Source organism: Leptonychotes weddellii, chromosome 8 (assembly GCF_054177405.1).
Source record: "Leptonychotes weddellii isolate Sample4059 chromosome 8, ASM5417740v2, whole genome shotgun sequence".
Taxonomy (NCBI): domain Eukaryota; kingdom Metazoa; phylum Chordata; class Mammalia; order Carnivora; family Phocidae; genus Leptonychotes; species Leptonychotes weddellii.
This window is the reverse complement of record NC_138376.1, coordinates 1,698,455-1,724,218: the sequence shown is the minus strand read 5'-3', so window position 1 is coordinate 1,724,218 and position 25,764 is coordinate 1,698,455. Positions and strand designations below refer to the sequence as shown.

At 42.3% G+C, this 25,764-nt stretch overlaps 1 protein-coding gene and 1 long non-coding RNA gene across 3 annotated transcripts; one reads left to right on the top strand and one right to left on the bottom strand.

Moving 5' to 3' along the window:
* Positions 1–2,197: 2,197 nt before the first annotated feature.
* Positions 2,198–25,758, bottom strand: H1-6 (H1.6 linker histone, cluster member). 2 transcript variants are annotated; one of them, XM_081827389.1, is made up of 3 exons: positions 25,613–25,758; positions 4,966–6,751; positions 2,198–4,176 (listed from the first exon to the last, which is right to left on the bottom strand). In XM_081827389.1, the coding sequence occupies exon 3, from the start codon at positions 2,863–2,865 to the stop codon at positions 2,242–2,244; it is 624 nt and encodes a 207-aa protein (XP_081683515.1). In that variant the 5' UTR covers positions 2,866–4,176; positions 4,966–6,751; positions 25,613–25,758; the 3' UTR covers positions 2,198–2,241. The 2 variants fall into 2 exon arrangements, with proteins under 2 accessions (XP_081683515.1, XP_081683514.1); XM_081827388.1 differs by lacking the exon at positions 4,966–6,751.
* LOC145722802 (uncharacterized) lies at positions 6,751–8,239 on the top strand. Its single transcript, XR_014147361.1, has 2 exons — positions 6,751–7,174; positions 7,567–8,239. It is a non-coding gene; the product is annotated as an uncharacterized LOC145722802 (long non-coding RNA).
* Positions 25,759–25,764: the final 6 nt, after the last annotated feature.

Sequence of the window (25,764 nt, the reverse complement as noted above, 5' to 3'; positions counted from 1 at the left end):
TACGAGGAGACCCGCGGGGTGCTCAAGGTGTTCCTGGAGAACGTGATCCGGGACGCCGTCACCTACACGGAGCACGCCAAGCGCAAGACGGTCACGGCCATGGACGTGGTCTACGCGCTCAAGCGCCAGGGCCGCACCCTCTACGGCTTCGGGGGCTGAGCGCAGCGGACCCCGCGTACTTCCAAACACAAAGGCCCTTTTCAGGGCCGCCCACGAAATCGTTTAAAGGGCTGTGGTGCTTGGTAGAAGGGAAGTTGGGGTAGTTGTGAGACGCTGGTAGGAATCGTAGAACCCCGGAAGAGTCGGTTCAGAACCGTTTATGCAGTGATGTAGTCTAGGTTAGGGAATCTCTGTACCTGAACGTATGGATTTTTCTATTTTTTTTTTTTTAAACAGTAGAGTGGTGGCAATGAAATCATGACAGAAATGCGTATTCTGAACGCCACCGAGAGCATCCCGACGAGGGCTCTTCGGGGAAGCGCGGCGCCGGAAGCGCCCACGACACTACGCTCTCGGGCCCCACCGGCCGCGGCTATGCAAATGGCGGTCCTTCGGGGACAAGCTCTGATTGGATGATACTCGGTGTGGTGCCGGAAAAAATTGCGGAGGGCGGGATTTCAGCACCATTTTCCTGTTGGCCAGGAGGTTTGATAGCTGTCCCCGGAACTGGCGGAAGAACCTTGGTGGGTTAACTTTGTTTTTAACTCGATGTCTGCCAGGCGCTAAAGAGGCGCGAGGAACAAAGGCGCACGGGATCGCGGGGCCAGTTCTAGACGGATTCGAGCAGTGCCGGGGACCTGCCTGCTGCCGGGCGGGGGTCTGGGGTCGGTCCACTGCTGGGCGCGGCAGTCGGACGAGGGGCTCACGGCCTTCCCCGCAAGTGAAGTGTATTCCTGCGCTACCGTTCCAGCCTGAAAGGGAAGCTGGCCGCCATGTCCAAGCAAGACACGGGCTGTGGCTGACTATACAACTTTAAACTTTTATGTTTATTCGTTTTCCATTATATAAAAAAATTGTCAGAGGCCCAGTTACATAAGTGAGTTTAGAAAGGCTAGGCCCTAGTGAGTTATCTGTAATACAAGCTTTGTACATGAAAGAATGCGTTGCATAGATTTGCATTGGGCTTTGTTCAAGGTTGCTCCAAATACCAAGGCCCAAAATAAGATTAACTGTATGAATTTAATATTTATAATAATCTTTAAGAATGCTAAAATCCCAAATTAAGTGAAAGCTTTAAAACTAATTTTGCTTAAAATGAGAAAGATGCCTTTACTCAGACCCTGAGAATTTCCTAAGTCGTTTTTGTGATGTAGTTCAGTTTGGATCCTAAAAACTTTGTAGCCCCAATATCTCCATGAAGGTTTAGTATTTTTCAGCCCGTCGATCACAATCTGGACAAGCCTATCCACTCTTTTCATAAAATACATAGAATTACCATTATATTAGACTACTTGTATTTTCAAACCAATTTTTTTAATGTGACAATACAGTATTTTGGAAATGAAGATAAACGGTATTTCAATATTCTTTCAACTGTAAGCTGAAGATATTTGATTTTTCTGTTTATTAAATGTTAAACTCAGGGCGCCTGGGTGGCTCAGTTGGTTAAGTATCTTGACTCTTGCTTTTGGCTCAGGTCATGACCTGAGGGTCTTGGGATGGAGCCCCCAGCTCAGCTCCCTGCTCAGCAGGGAGCCGGTTTCTCCCTCTGCCCCTCCCCATGCTGGTGCTTGGTCTCTCAAATAAATCTTTAAAAAATGGAAAACTCCAAAAATTTAAAATTCCCCAATCCAAATTCTGTTACAATTCCTATATATTGACCCACAGAAAGCTGTACAGTGAGTTCTGAAACCCTAGTTACAGTGGCACCATGTAACAGGGTCAACTTGCAAAGTCATCTACGATTGTGCGGAGCTTATCTCCACTCCTCCCTCAACCAACATGTAGTCTTTCCAGACAAGTATGGCGGGTACACAAGGCCGTGTGCTCTACTGGAACTCTAGTGTGCAACCTTTTAGATGAGGTACCAGGATTTTCCAGTATTGAAACCTTAAGAGGTGCTGTAGATCGGCACCTTATCTGGCGAGACCCTCAGGATCTCTTGCAATAGAATTTACTTAATAGACCACTACTGTTTACCCGTTTATAAGCTTCTAAAAGTTTTCAGTGTCAAGCCATTTTTGAAGTACTTGGGGTGGCTCTTAAAAGAGCCTTTGGGTTGAGAATAGAGCTTCTTTCAGCTTACTTCTTGGACGCCACTTTCCTGGAGTTCGTTTTCTGCTGGCTCAGCTTGGGCTTCCCTGCTCGGGCCTTCCCCGGGCTCTTCCGTGCTTGCTTGCCCTTGGCTCCCGTCGCCTTCCTGCCGCTCCTGGCCACTTTCTGCGCTGCCGTCGCCCTGGGCTTCTTGGCTTTCTTGCTGGTCTTGGCACCTTTCGGGGACTTCGAGTCTCTGGATAAAACCGGCTTCTTCGCCTTAGCAGAAAACGGCCTCTTGAGCTTGCTCTTGGTGGGCTCAGGAAGGGCCTTCTTGTTGAGCTTGAAGGAGCCCGAGGCGCCGGTGCCCTTGGTCTGCACCAGGGTGCCCTTGCTCACCAGGCTCTTGAGGCCCAGCTTGATGCGGCTGTTGTTCTTCTCCACGTCGTAGCCGGCGGCCGCGAGCGCCTTCTTGAGCGCGGCCAGGGACATGCCTGCACGCTCCTGGGACACGGAGAGAGCCTCCGTGATCAGCTTGGACACGGGCAGGCTCGGGGCCTTGCGACTAGCGCCTGGCAGGCCCACCGGTTTCTTCCCTCTCTTCTTAGCGGGAGAGTTCTCCATAGAGACCAGGGTCGTGTCAACTGCGGCCGCCGGAGCCGTCTCAGACATCGCACGAAGACAAGCTGGGGGCGACCACCGAAAAGCGTCAAACGCCGCGGGGCCTCAAGGCCTTATATAGGGCAGGGCGCGCTGTGATTGGTGCATCCTCCGGGCGCCGCCCCGCCCCTCAGGGGAGGAGCATTTGTGTTTGTTTTACCCCCAAAAGTGGGATCCCACACAAATCCTCCGAGCGGAATCGCCCACGCTTCCCTGCTGGGTAATCCGTGGAGACTCGGATTTCACGTGCCTTTTAACCTTTTCATGAAAAATGACCCCAAATGCCAAAACTATAAGAGAAAGCTCTCGATTTTCAGCAAAACTCAAGGAGAAGAAGAAAACTTCCTCTTTTCCTTGTATATTTAAAAGTAATTTTGAGCGAGAGGCTTACGTCAGCTCTTCCGAGTGGTTTTCCAAACGGTTGGCTTCCAGTCGGTGGAGAAAATAAATTATTCACACTTTGACTTTTATTGAAAATTATTTATGTATGTGAAAGAAGTAACACATCTCTTAAATGTCTCACTGCGTGCTTAGGAGATGCTTATAGGATTGTCTAAAAACTGCAGAGGACGACTTTATTTGGGCAAACACAATCTAATGAACCGTAATCTCCAAGGCATGTGGGTTGTTTGTGACTTAAACCAGTCCTCAGTCCCTGTGGCTTGAATTAACTGGAAAACGGAAGGCAGGAAGAGCTCCGTGGGAACCAGAGCCCCAGATCTCCAGCGGGACTGGGCTGGCCCATGTGCCTGCAAAGCTGCGGGGAAGGAGTTATTGGAACAAGGTCTAGGATGGCTGCTTTTTGGGGCTTGTCCTCGGACTTGCCTTCGTAAGAGGTCCAGAAAGGAATTTGTTCATCAAGGCCGGACCTTCCAGAACAATGTTGAGAGAGCAGCGCGGTACGGCCAAAGCCCAGGCTTCAGCAGAGGAAAACCCCAAAACGACCATCGTGTGGAGATCACCCCCCCTCCCCCCCGCCAATGCCTGCACGAGAAGCTTGTTACTCTGCAGGCTGGGGAACGACCTGAAGTTTTTAAGGAGAGGATTTGTGTATTGTTCTTGTAGCTGTCTTGGTTTTATATTTTTCACATAAAAAATAATTATTGGAAAGGGTCCAATGTCAGAAGTTGGTAGTCTGTTGCAATAGTCTCAGAAGAAAGGCAAGGGCTTCACCTTAGGAGACAGTGTGGGAAAGGAGAGAGTCTACATTTGAAATATTTCTGAAGCGGAAATCAAATGATGAGACTTTCCAATTTCTGGTTGCAAAGTGAGGTAGCAAATTCTCTGCCTCTTTGACTCATGGGTTCATGCTTACAAACACACCTGAAACAAAAATTCAGAAAACAATACTTTTTTTTTTTTAAAGATTCTATTTATTTATTTGACAGAGAGACAGCGAGAGCAGGAACACAAGCAGGGGGAGTGGGAGAGGGAGAAGCAGGCTTCCCGCTGAGCAGGGAGCCCAATGCGGGGCTCGATCCCAGGACCCTGGGATCATGACCTGAGCCGAAGGCAGACGCTTAACGACTGAGCCACCCAGGTGCCCCGAAAACAATACTAACTTAAGTGCTTGCATCCTGATACATTCTAGTCTATTTCATTTTTTTAATGCTGGTTGCAAACTATGGGATTGATTTCACAAAGCACTAAAGCACTAATGTGACCCTCAGTTTGAAAAATCTTTCTAAGGGAGATTACAGGTGCATCTTACCGAGGACCCTATGTTTTAACATGTGTTTGGTTTTTCTGACCCTCTGTGACCCCTGAGTACTTGTGCTTACAGGTCAGGTTGTGAAGTGGATTGATCCTTATAACTATAGGTTGACAGAACGTATCATTCTATTGCTTTAAAAGTAACAAAGAATTGGAGAATTTAAAAAATTCTTACATTCCATAATTTAAGATCCAGGCAAAGAACCATGATTCATACTTTGCATTGGAAATCTAAAAGCTACCACACACACACACACACACACACACACACACACACACACAGTGCTTATTACTCTGTGTCAATCATCATCCCAAGGTTTTCCCCTTCAAAAAATGAAAAAGTATAGAAACTAATTTTGTCGTTAAGAAACTGAATCACAGAAAAGTCATAAAACTCACCCAAGGTCTTCGAGCTAGGAAGCAGGAGGTTGGCTTCAAAAGGCTCTAGCTAGTTATGGACATCACCTGTGTCAGGTCATTTTTTTCTTCCTCTTAATCTGTTAGAACTGATGTTCATGTAATTACATTTTTATAGCTTTGTGTGTGTGTGTGTGTGTGTGTGTGTGAAGCAATATTGTAATTTTATTTTGGCAAATTTTCTTTTTTTTTTTTTTAAAGATTTTATTTATTCATTTGAGACACAGAGATACAGATACAGAGAGAGAGCATGAGCAGGGAGAGAGGCAGAGGGAGAGGGAGAAGCAGGCTCCTCGCCGAGCAGGGAGCCCGATGTGGGGCTCAATCCCAGGACCCTGGGATCATGACCTGAGCTGAAGGCAGATACTTAACCGACTGAGCCACTCAGGCGCCCCAGTTTGGGCAAATTTTCTATTGTGGGAAAGTCAACCTTCTGAACTTTCATTATTGAAATAATACTGCCATAAACATTTCCTTAAGATCAACTTTTGCTGGCCTCTCTAACTTCTGAATAGTAAAGCAAGGGAAGCAGTCGCAAAGAAAATAAAAGAACTGTTTTCTTTAAAAAATTATAATAAATTTATTCTCATGATATGGAAACTGTACAGCCCATTTTTAATAATAATTTAACATTCTAGTCTGTTGTTTTTTTATTTTTTAAGTTTATTTATTCATTTATTTTTTTAGTAATCTTTACACCCAACATGGGGCTCAAACTCATGACCCTGAGATCAAGAGTCTCATGCTCAGAGCTGAGATTTGAAGTGGGTGTTACGTTGGCCTCCAGAACCTCTATTCATCTTCATTGTTTTCCTCTGAGCAAACATTGGAGGTACTTAGTGTGGCTCTGTGACCTCAGGACACCTTATTTTTCTGGACATCTGTAATCTCTTTGGTCAAGGTGTTGCAGGGTTTTTCTCCATCGGTGCCCACAGTTCTTGGTCACACCACTTCGAAGAATGAAGAGGTAGACCAGACAGAGTGATGGGCAGCAAAGCAAGGTTTATTGAGTGATAGCAAAGTGATAGTACAAAGCTCCCGAGGAGGGAGGGGACCTGAAGGGGGTGCCCTCTGGTCTGTTGTTTTAAAAAAAAAAAATGTTTATATTTCTCCATATATGTGTGTGTGTGAGTAAAATAAAGGCATCTACAGATTTTCACTATGTTCAGTGAGATTAGCAGACTTTCACTTACCAGAATGTCTACCCTACATGCTTCTTAGATTTTCCTAGTATCTAAGATTTAGACCTACCTTTTAAAACTGTTAACCTTTGGGGCGCCTGGGTGGCTCAGTCGGTTAAGCGTCTGCCTTCGGCTCAGGTCATGATCCCAGGGTCCTGGGATTGAGCCCACGTCAGGCTCCCTGCTCAGTGGAGAGTCTGCTTCTCCCTCTCCCTCTGCCTGCCTCTCTGCCTACTTGTGCTCTCTATCTCTGTCAAATAAATAAATAAAAATCTTTAAAAAAATAAAAAAACTGTTAACCTTTTTCATGTGTTTCTTCTTTTTTCAATAGCTATTTTTGAACTTCGTTTCAAAGATAGTTTCATCTATCTTTAACAAACATTATTTCACATTTAACTTTACCTCTTTTTCAACTGATCTCTTCATTTTTGAATCACTCTATTTTGATTGATTGCTTGTTCAGGTATTGAGTAATTATTTTGTTTTCTTTGTAGAAAGGGCATGTGTACAATTCCATGGTTTGTAAAAGTTGTCTCTAAAATCATCAAGTATTAAATATCAAGAGCAGGTATGATGTTGTTCCAGGGCTGAGGGACATAAAAACAACAGTTTTTAAATTAAGAAATAAGTATTACTTGGTCTCCAAACTAAAGAAATGACTGTTTTCTGTATTTGGGAGATAAGATTTAAATATATGCAATGACAACAATTATTTGGTGCCAAAATCAATGCCCAAAACAATAATCTGCTCAGGGTTTCAAGATGGAGAAATCTCTGTTTAAAGAGGGTAGCAGGGAAGATGTCCTCAATTGAGTCAGATGGACCTGAATGACTTGTTCAGCCTGTTTCTGCTCCTCCTTATGAAACAGCACACCTTCCGAAGGAGTTCTAGAAACTTCTCAGAGGACAGAGGAAAGAAACCCACCACCGTCTAATTAGAAAGCACTGAAGTGCCTGCTTGGAAGAAAAGCTATTTGCATAACTGGAAACCCGCTGGAGGAGCCATTCACGTAATCTTATTTCTGTTCTTCCTGACATTCCGACCTCTCTTATTAGCTATTTGTATGTAAACAAAGACGCTACTCATATCATGCCGTTTCTTAATTTGTGACTCACACGTAGGATGCTAACAACATAGACTATCCAAAACTTTTCCATGAACAGCTCATTGCTAGATGACTGAAATGATTTTCTCAAGCTCCATGGATGCTAATGAGCCAGTCTCTGAAAATAAGGAGACACAAGCATTAGAACTTGGGGGGAGTTATCTGTTGCACTTTAATGCAGAATGTGGAATCATCAGAAGAAAAGCAGGATGTCTTTTTTTTTAATTTCCCCATAATAATCTGGTTGACTCAGATGGCACATGCCTATCTACCCTTGATCTTACCCCTTCTTCCAGTGTGGAGCATAGATTCGCCTTCCAGAGGAGCTAAAGAGGACCATGAGGTTGAAAACTACATGGAGGATGAAAACGGCACGATTGAGAGCACAGGATGCTAGAAGAAACCTCTACATTTGGGCACCATTGGCAGCTCCCCGTGGCCCCTGACAGACCAGCCGAGCTCTCCTGCTAACGAGGAAAAACAAATCTCTTTCTAGCTAACTGACTATATATGGATTTTTGTGAAATGCAGCCCAGTGCATTCGTAACTGATTCAGTGGATAATACCTTTCCATGAGCATGCCAACTTCATGGACCTGGAATTTTTTGTCTGCCGTACACAGTACTGAATTCTTCCACAACAGTGCCTGGTGTGTGGGAGGGGCTCATCTGGGCAGACCCATTGAATGCATGGATGGACATATAGTCAATCTAATTTCCATCTTTATCTCCTATGTTTCCTTTATTTTTTTTTTTAAATAAACATTTTAGGGGAGCCTGGGTGGCTCAGTCAGTTGAGCGCCTGAATTTTGGTTTTGGCTCTGGTGGTGATCTCAGGGTCATGAGATTGAGCCCCAAATGGGGTTCCACGTTCAGTGCAGAGTCTGCTTGAGACCCTCCCTTCATCTCCCTCTCTCTCAAATAAATAAATCTTTAAAAATATTTTTAAAAATAAATAAACATTTTACAGCATATCTTTCCAGTTTATTTACCTGTCTGAGGCACTACTTTAGGACCAATTTGAGAGCCTGCTTCACCACACATACAAACCCCAGTGCTGTAAGGATATCATTAGGCTTTATATCATTTTCCACTGGGTTGGCAAAATGGTTTTGCACACAATTTGCATTTTAGTTTTGCAGGAAATTCAACATTTTTCATAAATGAGCAGTCAGAGCATATTTATTTAAGATTAAACATTCATCTTCTGGTGACAAGTCTTAGTCTAATACTGGTTCTGGAAACACACGGCTCTTGACCCTTCAAGGCTCCTGTCTGCGTGTGGAATGGAGGAGCCCTGGCCTTGGAATAAGGACAACTGGGTGAGCTTCCAACCTTGCCTGTTTCTGACTCTTCTGATTGTGGCCAAATAGCACTTTGTTTCTCCTAGTCTTATTCACTTTCCTTGTCTGTAAGTCACAGCGATGACACTGGCTTCGTTGGGTCAGGTTAGCAGATTAAATACTACAGGTTGGGTGGCTATAGGAATTTATTTCCTCATATCTCTGAAGACTTGAAATCTGAGATCAGGGTGCCAGCATGGCCAAATTCTGGTGAGAGCGCTTTTCCTAGCCTATACATGGCTGCCTTCTGGCCCTGACCTCAAATGACCTTTCTCTGCTGCATAGGTACCAGAACTATCTTTCCCTCTCCCTCTTCTTACAAGCCCACCAATCTAATTTGATTAGGACCTCACCTTTATAACTTCTTAAACCTCAAATACCTACTAAAGCCCATCTCCAGATAGAGTCACATTGGGAGTTAGGGCCTCAATGTATGAATTCTGGGGGGACAGAATTCAATCCACATTAGACACCTTTCTCATGGAGTCATTAGGAGGCTTGTAAGAAACAATGTAGGTAAAAGTAGGTTCAGTTATATACTCAGCCGAATGCAGTTTATTATTCCAACACTGTCCTGGGCAGAGGAAGCACCTGCTAAATACTAGTTTTCGGTCTTAACCTCAGAGCCTACTTATTCTACATATGGTGCCTTCTGAGGAATGATTGTGATCATGGGCAGCAGCGGTTCATTTCTTACGGGATCATAGCTAATGAAAACATGGGGGAAAAGTCCCATGAGGGAAATGGCATTTCAAAAAAACTTTTTTTTGGCCTGTCAGGTTAACGATGCTTTAAAGCAATTCTCAGTATAAATATACATGCTGTAAAACAGGGATTTTCATAAAATGTTGGGATTATAAATAGGCCTGGTCCTTCTGGATGGCAATTTGGCAATGTACATATTAAGAGCCTTAAGGGGCGCCTGGGTGACTCAGTGGTTAAGCGTCTGCCTTCGGCTCGGGTCATGATCCCTAGGTCCTAGGATCGAGTCCCGGGCCAGGCTCCCTGCTCTGCAGGAAGCCTGCTTCTCCGTCTCCCTCTCCCACTCCCCCTGCTTGTGTTCCCTGTCTCATTTGTCTCTCTCTGTCAAATAAATAAAATCTTAAAAAAAAAAAAAAGGCCTTAAAAAATGTGGTGACCTTGTGATTTAGTATTTCTACTTCTAGAAGTCTATCTTAAAGAGATAATCACATATTTAAACAAAGATGTGTGATCTGTTTGATCTCAAATGCATAAAAATGAAACTCAGGGGGCGCCTGGCTGGCTCAGTTGGAGGGCCATGCAACTCTTGATCTCAGGGTCATGAGTTCAAGCTCCATGCTGGGTGTAGATATTACTTTAAAAACTTTGAAAAAAAAATTTAAAAAAAATGGATCTCAATCTAAATAGCTAATAACAGAGGACTATTTATGTAAGTAATGATACATCCATGTATTACCTAGAAAATTATCTATATGTATATATGGCATGATACCTAAATATGCTTTTTATATGCATTATAGGTGTATCATATGTATTCACATTCATCTATACATATTTGTCATATACATATTAAAAGGAGATACTAAGAGTTTTTTAATTCTTTTTACATATTTCTCTTTTTACAAAATTCTACAATAAACATTTAATATTGGGTGCCTGGGTGGCTCAGTTGGTTAAGCGACTGCCTTCGGCTCAGGTCATGATCTCAGGGTCCTGGGATCGAGCTCCGCATTGGGCTCCCTGCTCAGCGGGAAGCTTGCTTCTCCCTCTCCCGCTCCCCCTGCTTGTGCTCTCTCTCTGTGTCAAATAAATAAGCAAAATCTTTAAAAATAAAATAAAATAAAATAAAAATAAACATTTAATATTTTTATACTCAGAAAAAAAATATTTTAGCCAGGTTCTTACTGATCCTTCCATGATTGTTAAAAATATTTCCATTTGTCCTCTTAGGGTGTCACTTGCGTTTTAATGTGTGAGCTGCAATGGTGTTTAGCAGTGACCAGTGGTGGGTAAAGATGTCTAAAACCCATCTGCTCCTGCTGTGAAAAGAGAGAGATTGATTGATCAATTCACTTCTGTAATTCACCAGATACTTGATATTGGACTTGACTCTGAGAACAACGCAATAATGGGGGAGGCTGATTTCACTGGGAGCTTGTTCTGTTCCAGGCAGTGTTCTAAGCACTTTATAGATACCAATGCATTTGATCTTGCGGCAACCTTATGAAAGACCTACAGTGATCCTTCTCTCCGCTGTGTAGATGAGAAAATGAAGGTTGAGTATCCCAGGTGACACAGCTGTTGGATGGTGACTCTCTGTAGTAAACTCACACCCTCTAGCACTGGAGTCTATGTATACTCTTAAATAAAGGATGAATATGGTCTAGCCAGTGTCCTTTAAGTTACATTTGAGCTAAGTCCTTTTATTTTTTAAGATTTTATTTATTTATTTGAGAGACAGAGAGAGAGAGAGTGCATGCACAGAGCAGGGGGAGGGGCAAAGGGAGGGATGAACAGTCCCCATCAGGCAGGGAGCCCTACTCGGGGCCTCAAACCCAAGACCCTGGGATCATGACCTGAGCTGAAGGCAGACGCTTAACCGACTGAGCCACCCAGGCGCCCCTGAGCTAAGTCTTGAAGGGCGAGTAAGAATTCATCAGGTTAGGGCTTTTCACAAAGGAGACACAGTGACAAAGACCAGGCAGTGGGCATTGTCTAAGGTGGGGTGCTTGGGGTGAGCTACAGCTCGAACTGCGAGGAAGGTCCTTGTATGACCACAGGTTAGAGTTCAAGCTTGTTATTCCTACATGGACCAGCTGAAACTGTTCCCAGAAGCCACCCTTCTCCCAGCTGCTCATCCCTCCAGGCTGCTAACAGATGAAGTCATCCCCCATGAGATTTTAAATAAGTTAAATGAAACATATCTGATGGAAATGTACCCAAATAAATGCTTAGTCTGTTTCTGGGGTGTTATAAAATGCACTTTTCCTCCTCCTCTTGTCAAGCAAACAAAGGCAAACCTGATTTTATCCTCTGCAGGTGTCCAAGTCCCACGTAGGAAAAGGTACGCAGGGAATTCTCTTTTCTACCTGAGGACTGACCCGTTACTTGGGTAGGGAGATACGAGTTTCTGTGGCAAGTGTTTGCCTGCCTGGTTAATCTCAGGACTCATAATTATAACCCACGCTTGACACAGCTAACACCCCGGTGATCATTTCACTTCACAAAGACAAAGATTCGTGCTGCATGTTTTGTATGTACTTACAAAAGCGTAATGCGCTCATATTCTGGTAGGTTCTAAGAAAGATTTGCCTGAAGCAGAGCCTGCTGGTAGTGGTGGGGCGGGCAAGGGGGAGGCGGTCCTCTCTCTTTAGCTGGCGAGGGGCAGTCTCCCCCACAAGCCACCCCACAAACCACCGACTCAAGATGTGACCCCTGATGTCCCCATAACGCGTTTCGCAGACTCACAGTCGCTTCAAATGTAGTGGTCTTAACAATGGCAGGCGCCGCAGGTTGTCCTAAACACCGTGGAAAAGCCCCAGATGTAAGGCCTGTGCTCGCCCCCCGTATGCTCACACTCACATGTGCCCTCATAAGCTCACACCCGAATGAAGACACAACGGTTTTAACGTGGTGACCGCACATTATAGGACATCGTGTAATGGACTGAGAACCTTCTGTCGTGGCTAGCCACTACAGAGAAGGAGGCAGAGAAGGAGGGACAGGTGCTTGGAATGCTCCACAGGTGGAACAGCAGGGCGTTGATTTCTCTGCGTTCCTTCATTCCTGGCTCTTCCTCCAAGGGCTTCAGCCCTGTCTGCTTTCCGGCTAACATGTTATCATTTGGGAATTCACTGAGTGAATAGAGTAAACATGTAGAATGGTGCCTGGCACACACTTCATGCAGCCCCAGTGTTAGCAACTATTGTGAAAGTAAGTGTTTTAATTCGTGAAAATATAAAAATTACATTTACTGCCACCCTGACCTGCCTTGTCCTGCTGTATTTTGTACCTCCCTAGAGCGCTTAATCCCTTCTCGCATTCTATATAATTACGTGTGATAACTACCCTTTGTTGTCTGTCTTCTCCAGCCAAGATGTAAGCTCCAAGACAGCAGTGAGTTGTCCCTTTCCAAGGGGACAGTTGCTGAAGGTGGAGGAACAGAGCCAGAGGACGGTCCTTCAGGGCCGGGGCAGAAAAGGAAGACTTCCCCTCCTTATGCCGCCCCAAGACTGTCCTCACTCTCTCTGGGCTGGACGTTGTCACTGACTGATGAAAAGCCATTGTGGGGCCTCTAGAAGGGACAGAAGGGCAAGAGGAAGTGGCGCAGGGGTGGGAGAGAGGGCACGGAAAGGGGACTGGGTCTTAGGACTCACGAGAGCTTGCTTGCTCTGCATCCGTCAGCTCTTTTCCTGCCTGCCCACGCGGCCAGCCTGCATTTTCCTCTTTCCCTGGCAGGTCAGTGCTGCTGAGACTGAGTTCTGGTCAAAACACTGTGGGCAGGATGATGTGTGCCCCTTCCAGGCCGGGCCCACGAAACCCTCGTTCTTCTAGCTGCGAGCCGGAAGTCGAGGCTCCAGCAGAGATCTCTAAGACCGGTGGCTCTCCAAGGCACAAGCTAGAAGGAACCGTCCCTGAAGGACATGGAGCCACGCCCCATTGCCTCGTGGTGACCGCACATTATAGGACATCGTGTAATGGACTGAGAACCTTCTGTCGTGGCTAGCCACTAAGTTCTGGGGATCTGTTTCATAGAAGAGAAAGTATCACAGACCTTGCTTTGACCTGAGGCTTGTCTAGTGAAGTGGACTCAACATTGCTCTTCATAGTAGCACCTTGATCCTAGATCCGGTCTCCTAGTCAATGATTAGCAACTATTATGCCCCAGCAAAGGTTGGGCATTAGAGCTCCTACCCCACACGCTGGCTCCTTCAAGCCCCGTGCCCACTGAGGCCGCCTGCTCAGAATTTCATTCCTGGCTCATCATCGTGCTTGTCCCTCCTCGTCGTCCTCACTGCTTTAATCCTGCTCTTTTGCTTTGGGGTTTTTTTCTCCCTGACACTCGCCTTCCAACAGACCAGATATTTTCATTATTCATTATGTTTTCCACTCTTACCTTCCTTAGAGTCCTAATTCCCTGAGGGAAGGGATTTTGTGATTTTGTTCGATGATATATGCACACGTGAACTTGGCACACAGTAGGCATTCAAAACAATTATTGAAGGAATTGATTCATCCAATCATTTATGTGTACTGACTATGTGCCAGGCCCAGTATCAGCCCCTGGGGATACCATGGTGACCAAATCAGAGCTCAGAGCCTATTGGACATGACAGCTAGACAAGTAGTAACAATTAATTGCGAACGGAGCAAGGAGCACACTGAACAATTAGGAGAGGTGGTCCCAGGGAGGCGAGGGGCCAGAAGATGTCTTTGGGATGATAATGAGTAGGGATTTGCTAGGCAAAAGGAGGGGAAAAAAATCAAAAGATGGAGGTCCAGCGTATTTGGTGGGGGGGGCACAGAACCAAGAAAGCAGGGTGTGTGTAAATCCACTGCAATCCGTAACACAAAAAACGGGGGCAGAAGGAAGTCCCAGATACTGGGCAGGGAAAGCACCTGTCAAAGTGTGTTTCATGGATTCGGAGAATCCTGAAGGCAAGATAAGTAGCTCCTTCAGGCCCATTCCAGACCAGCCACGATGTCCCAGTTCACATGCTAGCAAGATGGAGGTCCCACCAACGCTTCCCCTCATTTCCAGTTGATTAAAATTTCTGATCATTTAGGGCAGTGAAAAAACACTGTGTGCTATTATAACGATGGGTTATCTGTCATTATACATTTGTCCCAACCCAGAGAATGTACAACACCAAGAGTGAACCGCAATGGCAAACTATGGTCTTTGGGTGATTGTGATGTGTCAGCGTAGGTTCATCCTTGGTACAAAAAAAAAAAAAAAAAAAAAGAAGGACCATTTTGGTGAGTGATGTTGCTAATGTGGGAGGCTCTGCATGTGTGGGGATAGGGGTATATGAGAAATCTGTGCCTCTCTCTCAATTTTGTTGTACACCTAAAACTGCTCTAAAATATATGTATATTTTAGAATATAGGGGAAAAAATTTCCAATCCACTCAGGCTTATTTATGTCTAGAACTAACTGGGCAAAATTCTATCTCTGACCCTTAGAGTCAAGACTCCCGAGCACTCTCCCCAAACGCTGACCCTGATGCCTACCAGCTATCTCTCACCTGCCCTTGAGGCCAGCAGGTTTCCTTCCATTCATGGGCTGAAAGCCTGCATCAGCTCTGTCCAATTCTTTTTTTTTTTTTAAGATTTATATATATTTTTTTAGAGAATGAGAACATGGGAATCGGGGGGATGGGCGGAGGGAGAGGGAGAGAGAGTCCCAGCTGACTCTGAGCTCAGCATGGAGCCCGAGACAGGGCTCGATCCCACGACCCCGAGATCGTGACCTGAGCCAAAACTGAGTGGGTAGTTTAACTGATGGAGCTACCTAGGTGCCCCTCTGTCCAATTCTTAAACAAATGATTGTATTCATTTTTTTCAACTTTAAAAAATAATATTTAGTTCAGTGCATTAAAGCCCAGATGTGTGTGTGTGTTTTTAAACCTAGTACTCAATATCTATCACCCCAACTTAAGTTTAAGCAAGTCCAACAGTAAAAGCAAGTCCAACAGTAAAAGGGGCATATTTTAATTTTCAATATTTATATATATTTAAAAAAAATTTTTTTTAAGTAGGCTCCATGCTGGGTGTGGAGCCCAATGTGGGGCTTGAATTCACGACCCTGAGATCAAGACCTGAGCTGAGATCAAGAGTTGGATGCTTAACCAACTGAGCCACCCAGGAGCCCCAATTTTTCAGCTGGGAGATTTAATACCAAGAAGAACCAAAGCAAGATGAAACAGGCCTTCCTAGTAAGTACCATACAAATTGCTTATGGAATGATAAAGCCACGTAAGTCTTCAAACTGAACCAACCAAAGCCTTACTTTTCCCCCCTCAAAACTGTGGTGGGAGAGTAAGAAAGTAGCTCCTTTTCCAAATTTACTCTCTCTTTCCTAAATTGTAATGAACCTAGGGCACTTGAAGATATGTCAAGCTGATTGTCAGAGTCCAGAAAAATTTCATCAGAGCTTAGAATGTCTTGCAGGAAAGGTCACAGGCAGATGTGTAGTTGGCCCAATTTATTTTTATGCTTAGTCATCCTGGATGGCACGGGGTGAGTTTGGAAAAACTAATATTTAATGCCTTTTAATTGAGGACTGCTGGTACTGCTTAGCAAAGCGTGGAATCCATGCACTCTTCCAAATCTGGAAGACTCAAGACAAATGGAGCTATGGTTTTTTATGCCCTTAGGAATATGCCTAGGGAGGTAATTAAATATGTTGGGGAAAAAATGCATTTTCTTTCAATCTGTTGGACCAAGGTAAACACAGTGGAATCAGTTGTCATTTTTTTTTAAGATGTATATGTTAATTTTAGAGAAATACACACACACACACACACACACACACACGAATGGGGGGAGGGGCAGAGGGAGATAACCTCAAGCAGACTACCTGCTGAGCACTGAGATGGGGTGGGGCTGGATTCCAAGACCCGTGAGATCACCGCCTGAGCCAAAACCGAGAGTCCATTGCTTAACCGACTGAGCCACCCAGGCGCCCCAGTCGGCATTCTTTTTATATCAAATCACTTGTGAAATTCCCATGACTTATGAAGAAACCGGCTTTTACCAAGATCTTCAGTCACCAGCTGCCTTAGGGGCTAAGGGTAGAAGGAAGGTTATAAATGAAACTTATCAAATATCAGCAGACACTGAGCACCTACCCTGCACCAGTCACTCTTCAAAGTGCTTTCTATGCATTAAAGATCTTTAATCTTCACAAATATCTAGAAGATAGGTGCTATTACCATCATCCTCAAGACACAAATGAGGACACTGAGGCACACAGAGATGAAACGTGGACTTGCCTCAGTCTCACAGCTAAAAAGTAGTGAGCTGGGGGTCAAACTTGGAGGTTCCATCTCTAGAGACAACACTTTTTCCATCATGGAGCCATTTTACTGGCATGATACCATTTCTGGGACAAGTATTTTATATTTGCGGTTTCATTTACTCCTCGCCCCATTTTCATGGGTAAGTAATTATTACCACCCTACAGGCTCAGAGTGATAGGTTTGTCAAACAGTAACTCAAAGACATTTAGTTAATTATTAGCACACTGTTTTCTTGTGTGCAGGTATGCCAAGCAATAGATAGATTTCATCCAACGAAGTCAAAAAAAGGTGATTGTATAACAGAGGGGAGAAAAAGCCTGCAGAATAAAAACGGGATGTCATGTGTGTGCATTATTTTTAGTATGGACAATCTGTTCTAACGTAGACTAAAGAGGACTTTCAAAGAAAATAATAAGTGATTCTTTAGAAACTCTCAAGGTTGTCTGTGGAGTATGTGACAGGCTGCCTCTGCATAATATATTCTTCCAACCCTCAGTCTGCACTTCCATCTTGGGTAGGTGATATCTTCACCATCTCTGCCATTGGAATTTCTCAACTCCCCCACTTTGGTCAAAAAAGGTATGAGGGCAATCACAAATATAATAAGAAGTATTTGAAGTCCATATAGTCTCCAAGTATTTAACTGGCATGTCTTATGTAGAAGAACAGTTCTCAAAGATCATTTTGATGTATTTTAAACAAGTATTATTTTTCCTAATTATTGTTTCCATTGTAATTTGAGCCGTAGTCAGAAATAAACCATGTAGCACCCGTTCTGGTTTAGGAAATTTTAGTCAAGGTGTAAAGGTCTAGGCTCTGAGGAATTTAATTTATTTTATTTTATTTTATTTAATACTGGGGAAGACCAAATCCAAAATCTAATTATTGGAAAGACTGATAATGGAGAAAAAGACAAAACAGCAACACAGGAGGAAAAAGAAGGAAGAAGTGGTCTACTCTAGATCTCATCTTGATCTGTAGAAACTTAAGAGAAAGCTTCCTACTTCCAGAATTCTGAAGAACTTTTAATGAGTCTCAGGATTGTGTTTCCAATGAGAATGTATATCCAAGTGGTGAAATTCTGTGTTTGGGAATCAAATATCCATCTGTCCTGCAGTGTAAAAGCAATATTTTTAGTTAAAAGTACTGGAAATGGCCCTTTCCATCATTGCTATGAAATTGACATTTATTTTATTTTATTTTATTTATTTAATTTTTTAGAAAGCAGACTGCCACATTCGGGGCCTCATTTGGATGCATCTGGAGTCTTGGAAGCTTGACTACCCTACGTTCTTCTCCTACAAATGGACCTTGAGAGCTTGTCCGGACATTCTAGCAGGGGAGCACAGCTACTCATATACCCTTGACCAGAGAAAGGTCCTCCTCTATCCAGAGTCGTCCTCCTCCACGGAGAAAGGTCCTCCTCTATCCAGAGTCGTCCTCCTCCACGGAGCGTGCAGCACATGGAGCAGTGAGGGAGGAAGGGGACATCCGCCCAACCACCCACCCAGATCAGCCAGATCAACCCTGGTGATGTCACTATCAGATCACCCTCACATCCTAAAGTTGACACTTCTTGAAGTCTATTTTAATATAGTCTTTAATTGTATAATTTATAGAAGTGTGTCTGGTGACATCTTCTCTCCAAATGTAGCTTCCATTTGTTCAATTATGATAGTGGGGCTAACATTAGTTATTGATAATATCTGACAATATCAGAATGCCCCAAAGCAAAACATGTTAAAAACCAAGTCACATGGATCCTTTGGTACAATTTCAAACGGTAAGAATTTATGAGAATCTTTAGTTATGGACACATTATCATGATTATTAGGATGAAGAGTAAAGTACTGGCATGGTAAGTTTAAGTTATTTTGGGCAAATTTTACTATAAAGTCTCTTCTATTATCTTCTCAACAGGTAGGGGATGATACGGACTGATGTGATCTGTCCAATAAGAATGCTTTTGTACAGATTTTTGAAAGTAATTTACCGGGCGCCTGGGTGGCTCAGTTGGTTAAGCGACTGCCTTCGGCCTCAGGTCATGGTCCCAGGGTCCTGGGATCGAGCCCCGCATCGGGCTCCCTGCTCGGCGGGAAGCCTGCTTCTCCCTCTCCCACTCCCCCTGCTTGTGTTCCCTCTTTCACTGTGTCTCTCTGTCAAATAAATAATAAAAATAAAATCTTTAAAAAAAAAAAAAGTAATTAACCTAAGATCTCAGTTTTATCATTTATAAGTAGTAAAGGTACTACCAGGTGGGGGAAAAAATCCATATGTTTTAACAATAACATGAAATTGATGTGTTCACGTGGTTCTTGAGGTGTGATTTGAAGCCCTGCCCTACCTTTATAGTTTTGAAATTTATCCTGATTATAGATAACGCAAGATTCAATCACTTGTCCAGTCTTTGGACTAATCAACATATTTGTAAAATTTGAACTGGTTGGTGTTTATCACTGGAGTTTTTTGTTACATGATTATAAAGTCTGGAGACGGTTGAGCTACAGAAGCTGTATGAGAGATTTGTGATAGTCAATTTTTATCGAAGGGCTGGTTATATTCGATTTTATTTTTAGAAATCAGACTAGACAATTGTTATAGTACTGATGGTGAGGAAACCTTGAAAGGCTGTTTTTTGTATTGCAGTTGGGGAATTTTCTTTAGCGTTAGGTTTAATTTTAACTACTCAGTTTTTCTTTGGTTGCTCCTTTTCCTCTCGTGAGTAATTACCCTCTCCTGACTCCTGCCCCAATATTGACTGAGCCGTCTGAACAAGTTAGAAAACTCCTTTGTTTTCATACAAGTGAAAGCAAATGAACAACCAACCGCCAGGCATATCTACTGTAAGTAAATATGTCAACCCTTGAGCTCCTAGCAAAGTGACATTCTCATATCTGACCTATTACATAGACTGAGTTATTGGTTATAGAGAATAGTTAAAGTTAAAACATAACAGTAAAAATCTACTTGGATTATTCTTCAGGGACAATTAATTACCAAATAATATGCCAAGGTTGTAATGAGTGTGGAACATCAGACCAACTGGCACAAAACAAGCTTAGTGTGAGAACAGTTGTTCAAAAGTTATGGGATTTAATTTGCAACCACGTGGATGGAACTAGAGGGTGTTATGCTAAGCGAAATAAGTCAATCAGAGAAAGACAACTATCATATGATCTCACTTACATGTGGAATTTAAGAAACAAAACAGAGGATCATAGGGGAAGAGGAAAAAATAAAACAAGACAAAATCAGAGAGGGAGATAAACCATAAGAGACTCTTAATCATAGGAAACAAACTGAGGGTTGCTGGAGGGGCGGGGAGTGGGGGGATGGGGTAACTGGGTGATGGACATTAAGAAGGGCACCTGGCGTAATGAGCACTGGGTATTATATAAGACTGATGAATCACTGACCTATACCTCTGAAACCAATAATACACTATTATGTTAATTAATTGAATTTAAATTTTAAAAAAACTTATGGGATTTACTCTTATCAGAAGGAAGTTGGAAAGCTGGATTTAGATTGGAAATTTTAAGAATTATATAAAAAACAGACTGAGCAGTGATTTGGCAATCAATATTTGAAAAATACCAAATACACCTAATGAATTTATCATCCTTCCTTTCTTGAAGTTGTGGGGATAAATTGTTGGTTACCCAATGACTATCGAGGAAGGCCCAGAGATATTTTTTGGTGTAAAAGATATCTTAATGGTTTTACTATTTTGTACTTAGAGCTGAATCTACGATAGGTAAAAAAAAAAAGAAAAAAAATGTCAGAGAAAGCTGGTTATTACACTAAGATGTAAACACAAATCATAGGTATATAAAAACAAGAAACTGGCCGCAGTCATATTTTAGAGTGAAATGTAAAACACCCATAAAGCGATGGCAACAAATTCTTTGAGGTGAGGTAAAGCACTTGTTAGAAATTTCCAGCTTGGCAAAGGCAAAAAATATATTGAAAGGCCATGTGAATCCTGAATTTTTCTCTTCCTTATAGTGTTTTTTGTTTGTTTTTTAACCAACCCTAGTAAGCCTTTCTGTGCATGTGTTTGGATATACACAAACAAAACCACAGATAAATAAAATGATAAATTCATAGAATGATAAATTCAAAGCCATTGACTTCACTTCTAAAGTATATTTAACTAAGCAGCATAAATAAAATAACACATATCACACTGAATTTACTTCATTAACAAACTATAACAACTTCCTAATAAATGAACAAACTAAACACATCCATTATCTTGTATGCATATCTGTGTTTCTCTGAAGCTATAATAATTAATAGGCCCAAAATTGTATGTGTTAACAACAGCCCTTAGAAGAAGAAGCAGGCGATTGTGTTCCCTCATAGGCCTGAGGAAACTGGAAACAGTCCCAACCTGCCAGGGCCTCTGGGCCAAGCATACACATTACATTCGCTTTTACACATTTAAAGTGGCAAAAATGAACACATCTAATTCCATTCTCCTAAGGCATCTACATGTTCTCTAACTTGTTAATCTAGCATCATTCTAAACTGTGTAAAAATATAAGCCTTGCACAGATCAAATTGTTTTTAGGGATGCATATTTTGCACCCTCTAATTGAGAAATTGTCCAGGTATCCAAAGATTAGGCATTAATATACTCAATTTAATGTTCATCTAAATTCTTAGGGTTATCTATAAATTATGAATTCAGCATTTAAGCTGACACATTTTTTGTGATTTGTATGCAACGTTATAAACATCGAACTGTTTTAAAAATGACATTATCTATTGTGATTTAATTTAGCTCAATGCATAATTTACAGATGTATAATTTTAAATAAAATGATTTTAACTCTTCTAACCAGTAAACCTAGTGGAAGAAGTTTAGTAAATTCAAATTAATTCGGGTTGTTTTCTTCTTTTTTTAAGAAAATAAACCCCAGACTTGTGTGAACTAGAATATCGTGCTAACATTATTCTTACATCATGACAATAACAAAGAAAAAGACATAAAGCCATTTTTAGAACAAGATTAGTAAGCCAGTGAATTTATCCAAAAAGTTATCTTAATTAAAAATATGTGGTTTATTCCTATAAAACCACATATCATGAACTAAAAATTTGAAGTTGTTCAAAAATAATAGAGAAGTTCTGTTTTGTTTCTTATCCTATAATCTGTTAACTAAAACCACTAATTAAATTCACAGTTAAACTTTCCTGTTTTCTCGGAGTTACAATTTAAAGAGGAAGCACATTTAAAGCATCAAGAGAAGTTTTATTTTGATTTGAGTTTCTCTCTCTTTTTTTTTAAGTTTTTTATTTAAATTCAAGTTAATTAACATACAGTGTAATATTAGTTTCACGGGTGTAATATGGTGATTCAACCCTTCCATACATCATCCAGTGCTCATCGCAGCAAGTGCCCTCCTTCATCCCCATCACCTATTTAACCCATCCCCCCACCCACCTCCCCTCTGGTGACCATCAGTTTGTTCTCTAGAGTTAAGAGGTTTTCCTCTCTCTGTTTTTCACCTATGATCCTTTGTTTTGCTTCTCAAATTCCACATAGGAGTGAAATCATATGATAAATGTCTTTCTCTGACTGACTTATATTGCTTAGCATGATACTCTCTAGCTCTTAGTTTCTTTTACTTTAAATTGTGTTTTTTAGTCTTTACATAAGCCATTTAAAATTTTAGTTTACATTATAACTTATCAGTTTCCTGCTGAGGTAGAGTGGACGACTTGCTCAAAATTATTTGTATGCATAAAACAGAAAATATTCTCAATCATTGTGCAAGTTAGAGGAGTTAATTGTGAAACCAGAATAAAATTTAAAGTAGGTAAAACTGATGTGGGAAACAAAGGCAGAAGAAAAATTATTAAATTTCCTTACTATCTACAGCCCATTGACAAGTCCTTGAAACAGGCAGAGAGACCTTCCTCTAGGGACTCAGCTGCCTCGACGTTAATGCTTTGCTAAGGGCAAAGGCAATCCTAGCCCGAACCCTCCACCCCAGGGTCCTGGAAGCCTACTTTAACATATAAAAATTCTTTTGGAAACTTCCTTTATCTCTACTCGGCAAGATACGTGTTGGCAATCGTCCCCCAAGTATATGGCCCACCGATATACATCTGAAGAGTCTCATGACTAAGGTTCTATTAGAGGGTAATAAATGACCTTTCCCCAACAACAGCTGGCCCCCTCAAGGTCCTGGAAACCTTGCTTCCAAAGTTCCTTAGAGACTTACTATCCCTAACCCCTTCCCAACTTGAAAGTATACAATGGGCCACTCCTCATGACCCCAGCGAGGCTCTTTCTGCCCACGGGTCCTGTCCCTGTGCTTTAATAAAACCACCCTTTTGCACCAAAGACGTCTCAAGAATTCTTTCTTGGCCGTCGGCTTCGAACCTTAACGTCTTTCCTACAACAACACTAGAGCCACAGATTTAAGTATGTTGATCAGTTAAGAAAAAAAAAAAGAGTAATTAAGAAACAAGTGTAATTGGGCACCTGGGTGGTTCAGTCGGTTAAGCGTCTGCCTTCAGCTCAGGTCATGATCACAGGGCCCTGGGATTGAGTCCCCGCGATGAATGGCTTCCTACTCCGCGGGACGTCTGCTTCTCCCTCTGCCCTCCCCCCTGCTCATGCTCTCTCTCTCAAATAAATAAATAAAAATCTTAAAAAAAAAAAAGAAACAAATGTAATGAAGATCAGAGATCTCTCAGCAAACACCATTGTTGAGAACATGAGTAAATTCTTTAAGTTTTGTAGGAAATTCTACTTTCCAGTGCCCTAGCTCTCACAATAAACACATTAAGATTTAGTAACTATTAAATGTTTGTTTTATAAGGGTATTGGAAGCCTTCTCTTTTTGTCTGAGTCAGTAATCTGATTTATAATACCATGTTTCTTCTCACTTCTCTCTAACCTTACTTAAAGAGCCTGAAGGGACATGGAATTATTGAAGCATACACTTTAGAGACTTCTGCAGAGCAAGAGACAGGCCTCTGCAGGCTGGAGATTTTGGTTTAACTGGTTTTCTCTCTTGTCATTAGTCTCCTGTAAGTCCTAACCACTTTCTTAAAGTCAAAAGTTATTACCAGATTGCCATTTTACATTTGTATTATCTTTGAAGCAGAAATCCTATTTTTGCAGATATGGACAACTATTTGGACACATAGTAAGTAAACACAAGAAAAGACCATTTTGAAAGGAGGAACGAGACTCTTATCTTTCATTTCAGGAACCCACAGCATACAAACACAAAACACCAAACCCTGTGGATCACATTAAAGGCCAGAAAGAAAAACACCAACTTCCTGTTCATGTGTTCTCAAATGCCAGAGAATACCAGAATCCCCAGACAAACACAAACAACCCAGAAAAGATTAACAAATGCCGTAGACTTCAGATTGTCTGTCCTCAGGCACTAAGTAATCGCTTCATGATCTGACATAAAACCGTTTTAACGTGTCACCAATTGACAGAGTGCACTCAGAATAAGAGCCAAAATAAGAAACAAATTTGGGCAAGAATACATTTCAGCATGCAAGAGCCAAAGGCAGATCAGCATAAAACTCAAACGGCCCAGGGCTAGAAAAAGAACTTCTCCAGGTCACACATTTCTATTGATTCCTATGGCAGGACTTAGGTAAACAATGTCTTGGTGAAATCTTCAGAAATAAATGGCCAAGTAGTTAATGATTAGCCTGCCCTTCACTTGTATAGAAGGGAGAACAAGCTATAGAATTATTCCACCCAACAGAGGCAAACCAGAATTTATATAAGAGAAAAGGGGGAGAACAGAAGGAAAACAAAAGGGAACAACCAAACAAAAACCAAAAACCTTGTAGTCAGCCTGGTAATAGTGAATCTGCACATTTTTTGGGTAACATGATTAGGTGGCAGGTCAGTCTGAATTGGACCAATGAGTCCCTGAGCAGGTTCACTAAGCACATAAGGATAAAAAAAAAAAAAAAAAAGGTCCAATTTCAGTTTTTGAAGGACTCCGCAAACCTTAGAGTTTGGCTGAGGAGCTAGTATGACAAACACCTGCAACTGTCCTGCATTTGCACTCCCACCTTACCTAGGTCAAAACACTTCCAAGTTAGGCAACCAGAGCTGTGCTCCAGTGGAAGCCTGTCTAGGGCCAGGTAGGCCTTTAGAATTCTTCCCAAGTGTTAATGAAAACTGCAGGCTTAAGATCATGAGGACCTTATGTTAAGTAACTTGGTAATCTACATCACATAAGGTTTTATCCAAAATTGTACAAGTCTTTATGTTCTTTTGTAACAAAACTTATTCCCTGTATTTTCCCATGTTTTTAATGGAAAAAGCAAACTTCACTCCTCTAAGTACTGAAATGTGTTCTAGACCTGGGTAAGACAAAGGGAAAAAGTGCTTCTTTCACCTTAAAATCTTTGTCTGGAGCAAAGTTCATGAGTAAAGTGCTTAAACTGTAATTTCCCAGCCTGAGATATCTGTTCAGTGAAAAGTTCTCTACTGGAAGGTTTTGATTATGCCAAGTTCAAAGACGTCCTTCCTATCTTCCCACCTCGTTTCTACACCCCTAGTACTTGCCTTCAGTTCAGCCTCCCTTGGAGACAAGTTACCCAGCAATTTTGAGGAGCAGTCTAATAAAGCAGTAGGTCGATGCTAACCACTTAACATAAGCCACCTATAAAGATCACAAATTCCTAAGCTCAGATGCATCAGACCAATTATGGCAGACTGAGCATGGAAACTCAAAACAGCATGGGTTTTCACGGAGATGACCCCCAAGAGCATAGAGTAATAGGATATTAACATTAACTTACGCTCAGCACTGCCATGATACCATTAAGAAAAGCTAGAAATTCCTCCCCATGTAGTGACTTTCTAATGAAGGTAGGATACTTTGCCCCAACCCCACCCTGCAAAATTTAAGGGTTGGATTATAGCTCTCTTAGTGGACATGTGGGTGGCTCTGAAAAGAGCCTTTGGGGTTGGGATCACAAGGGGCTTACTTGGCAAGCTCACTTGGAGCTGGTGTACTTGGTGACGGCCTTGGTGCCCTCGGACACGGCGTGCTTGGCCAGCTCCCCGGGCAGCAGCAGGCGCACGGCCGTCTGGATCTCCCGCGACGTGATGGTCGAGCGCTTGTTGTAATGCGCCAGGC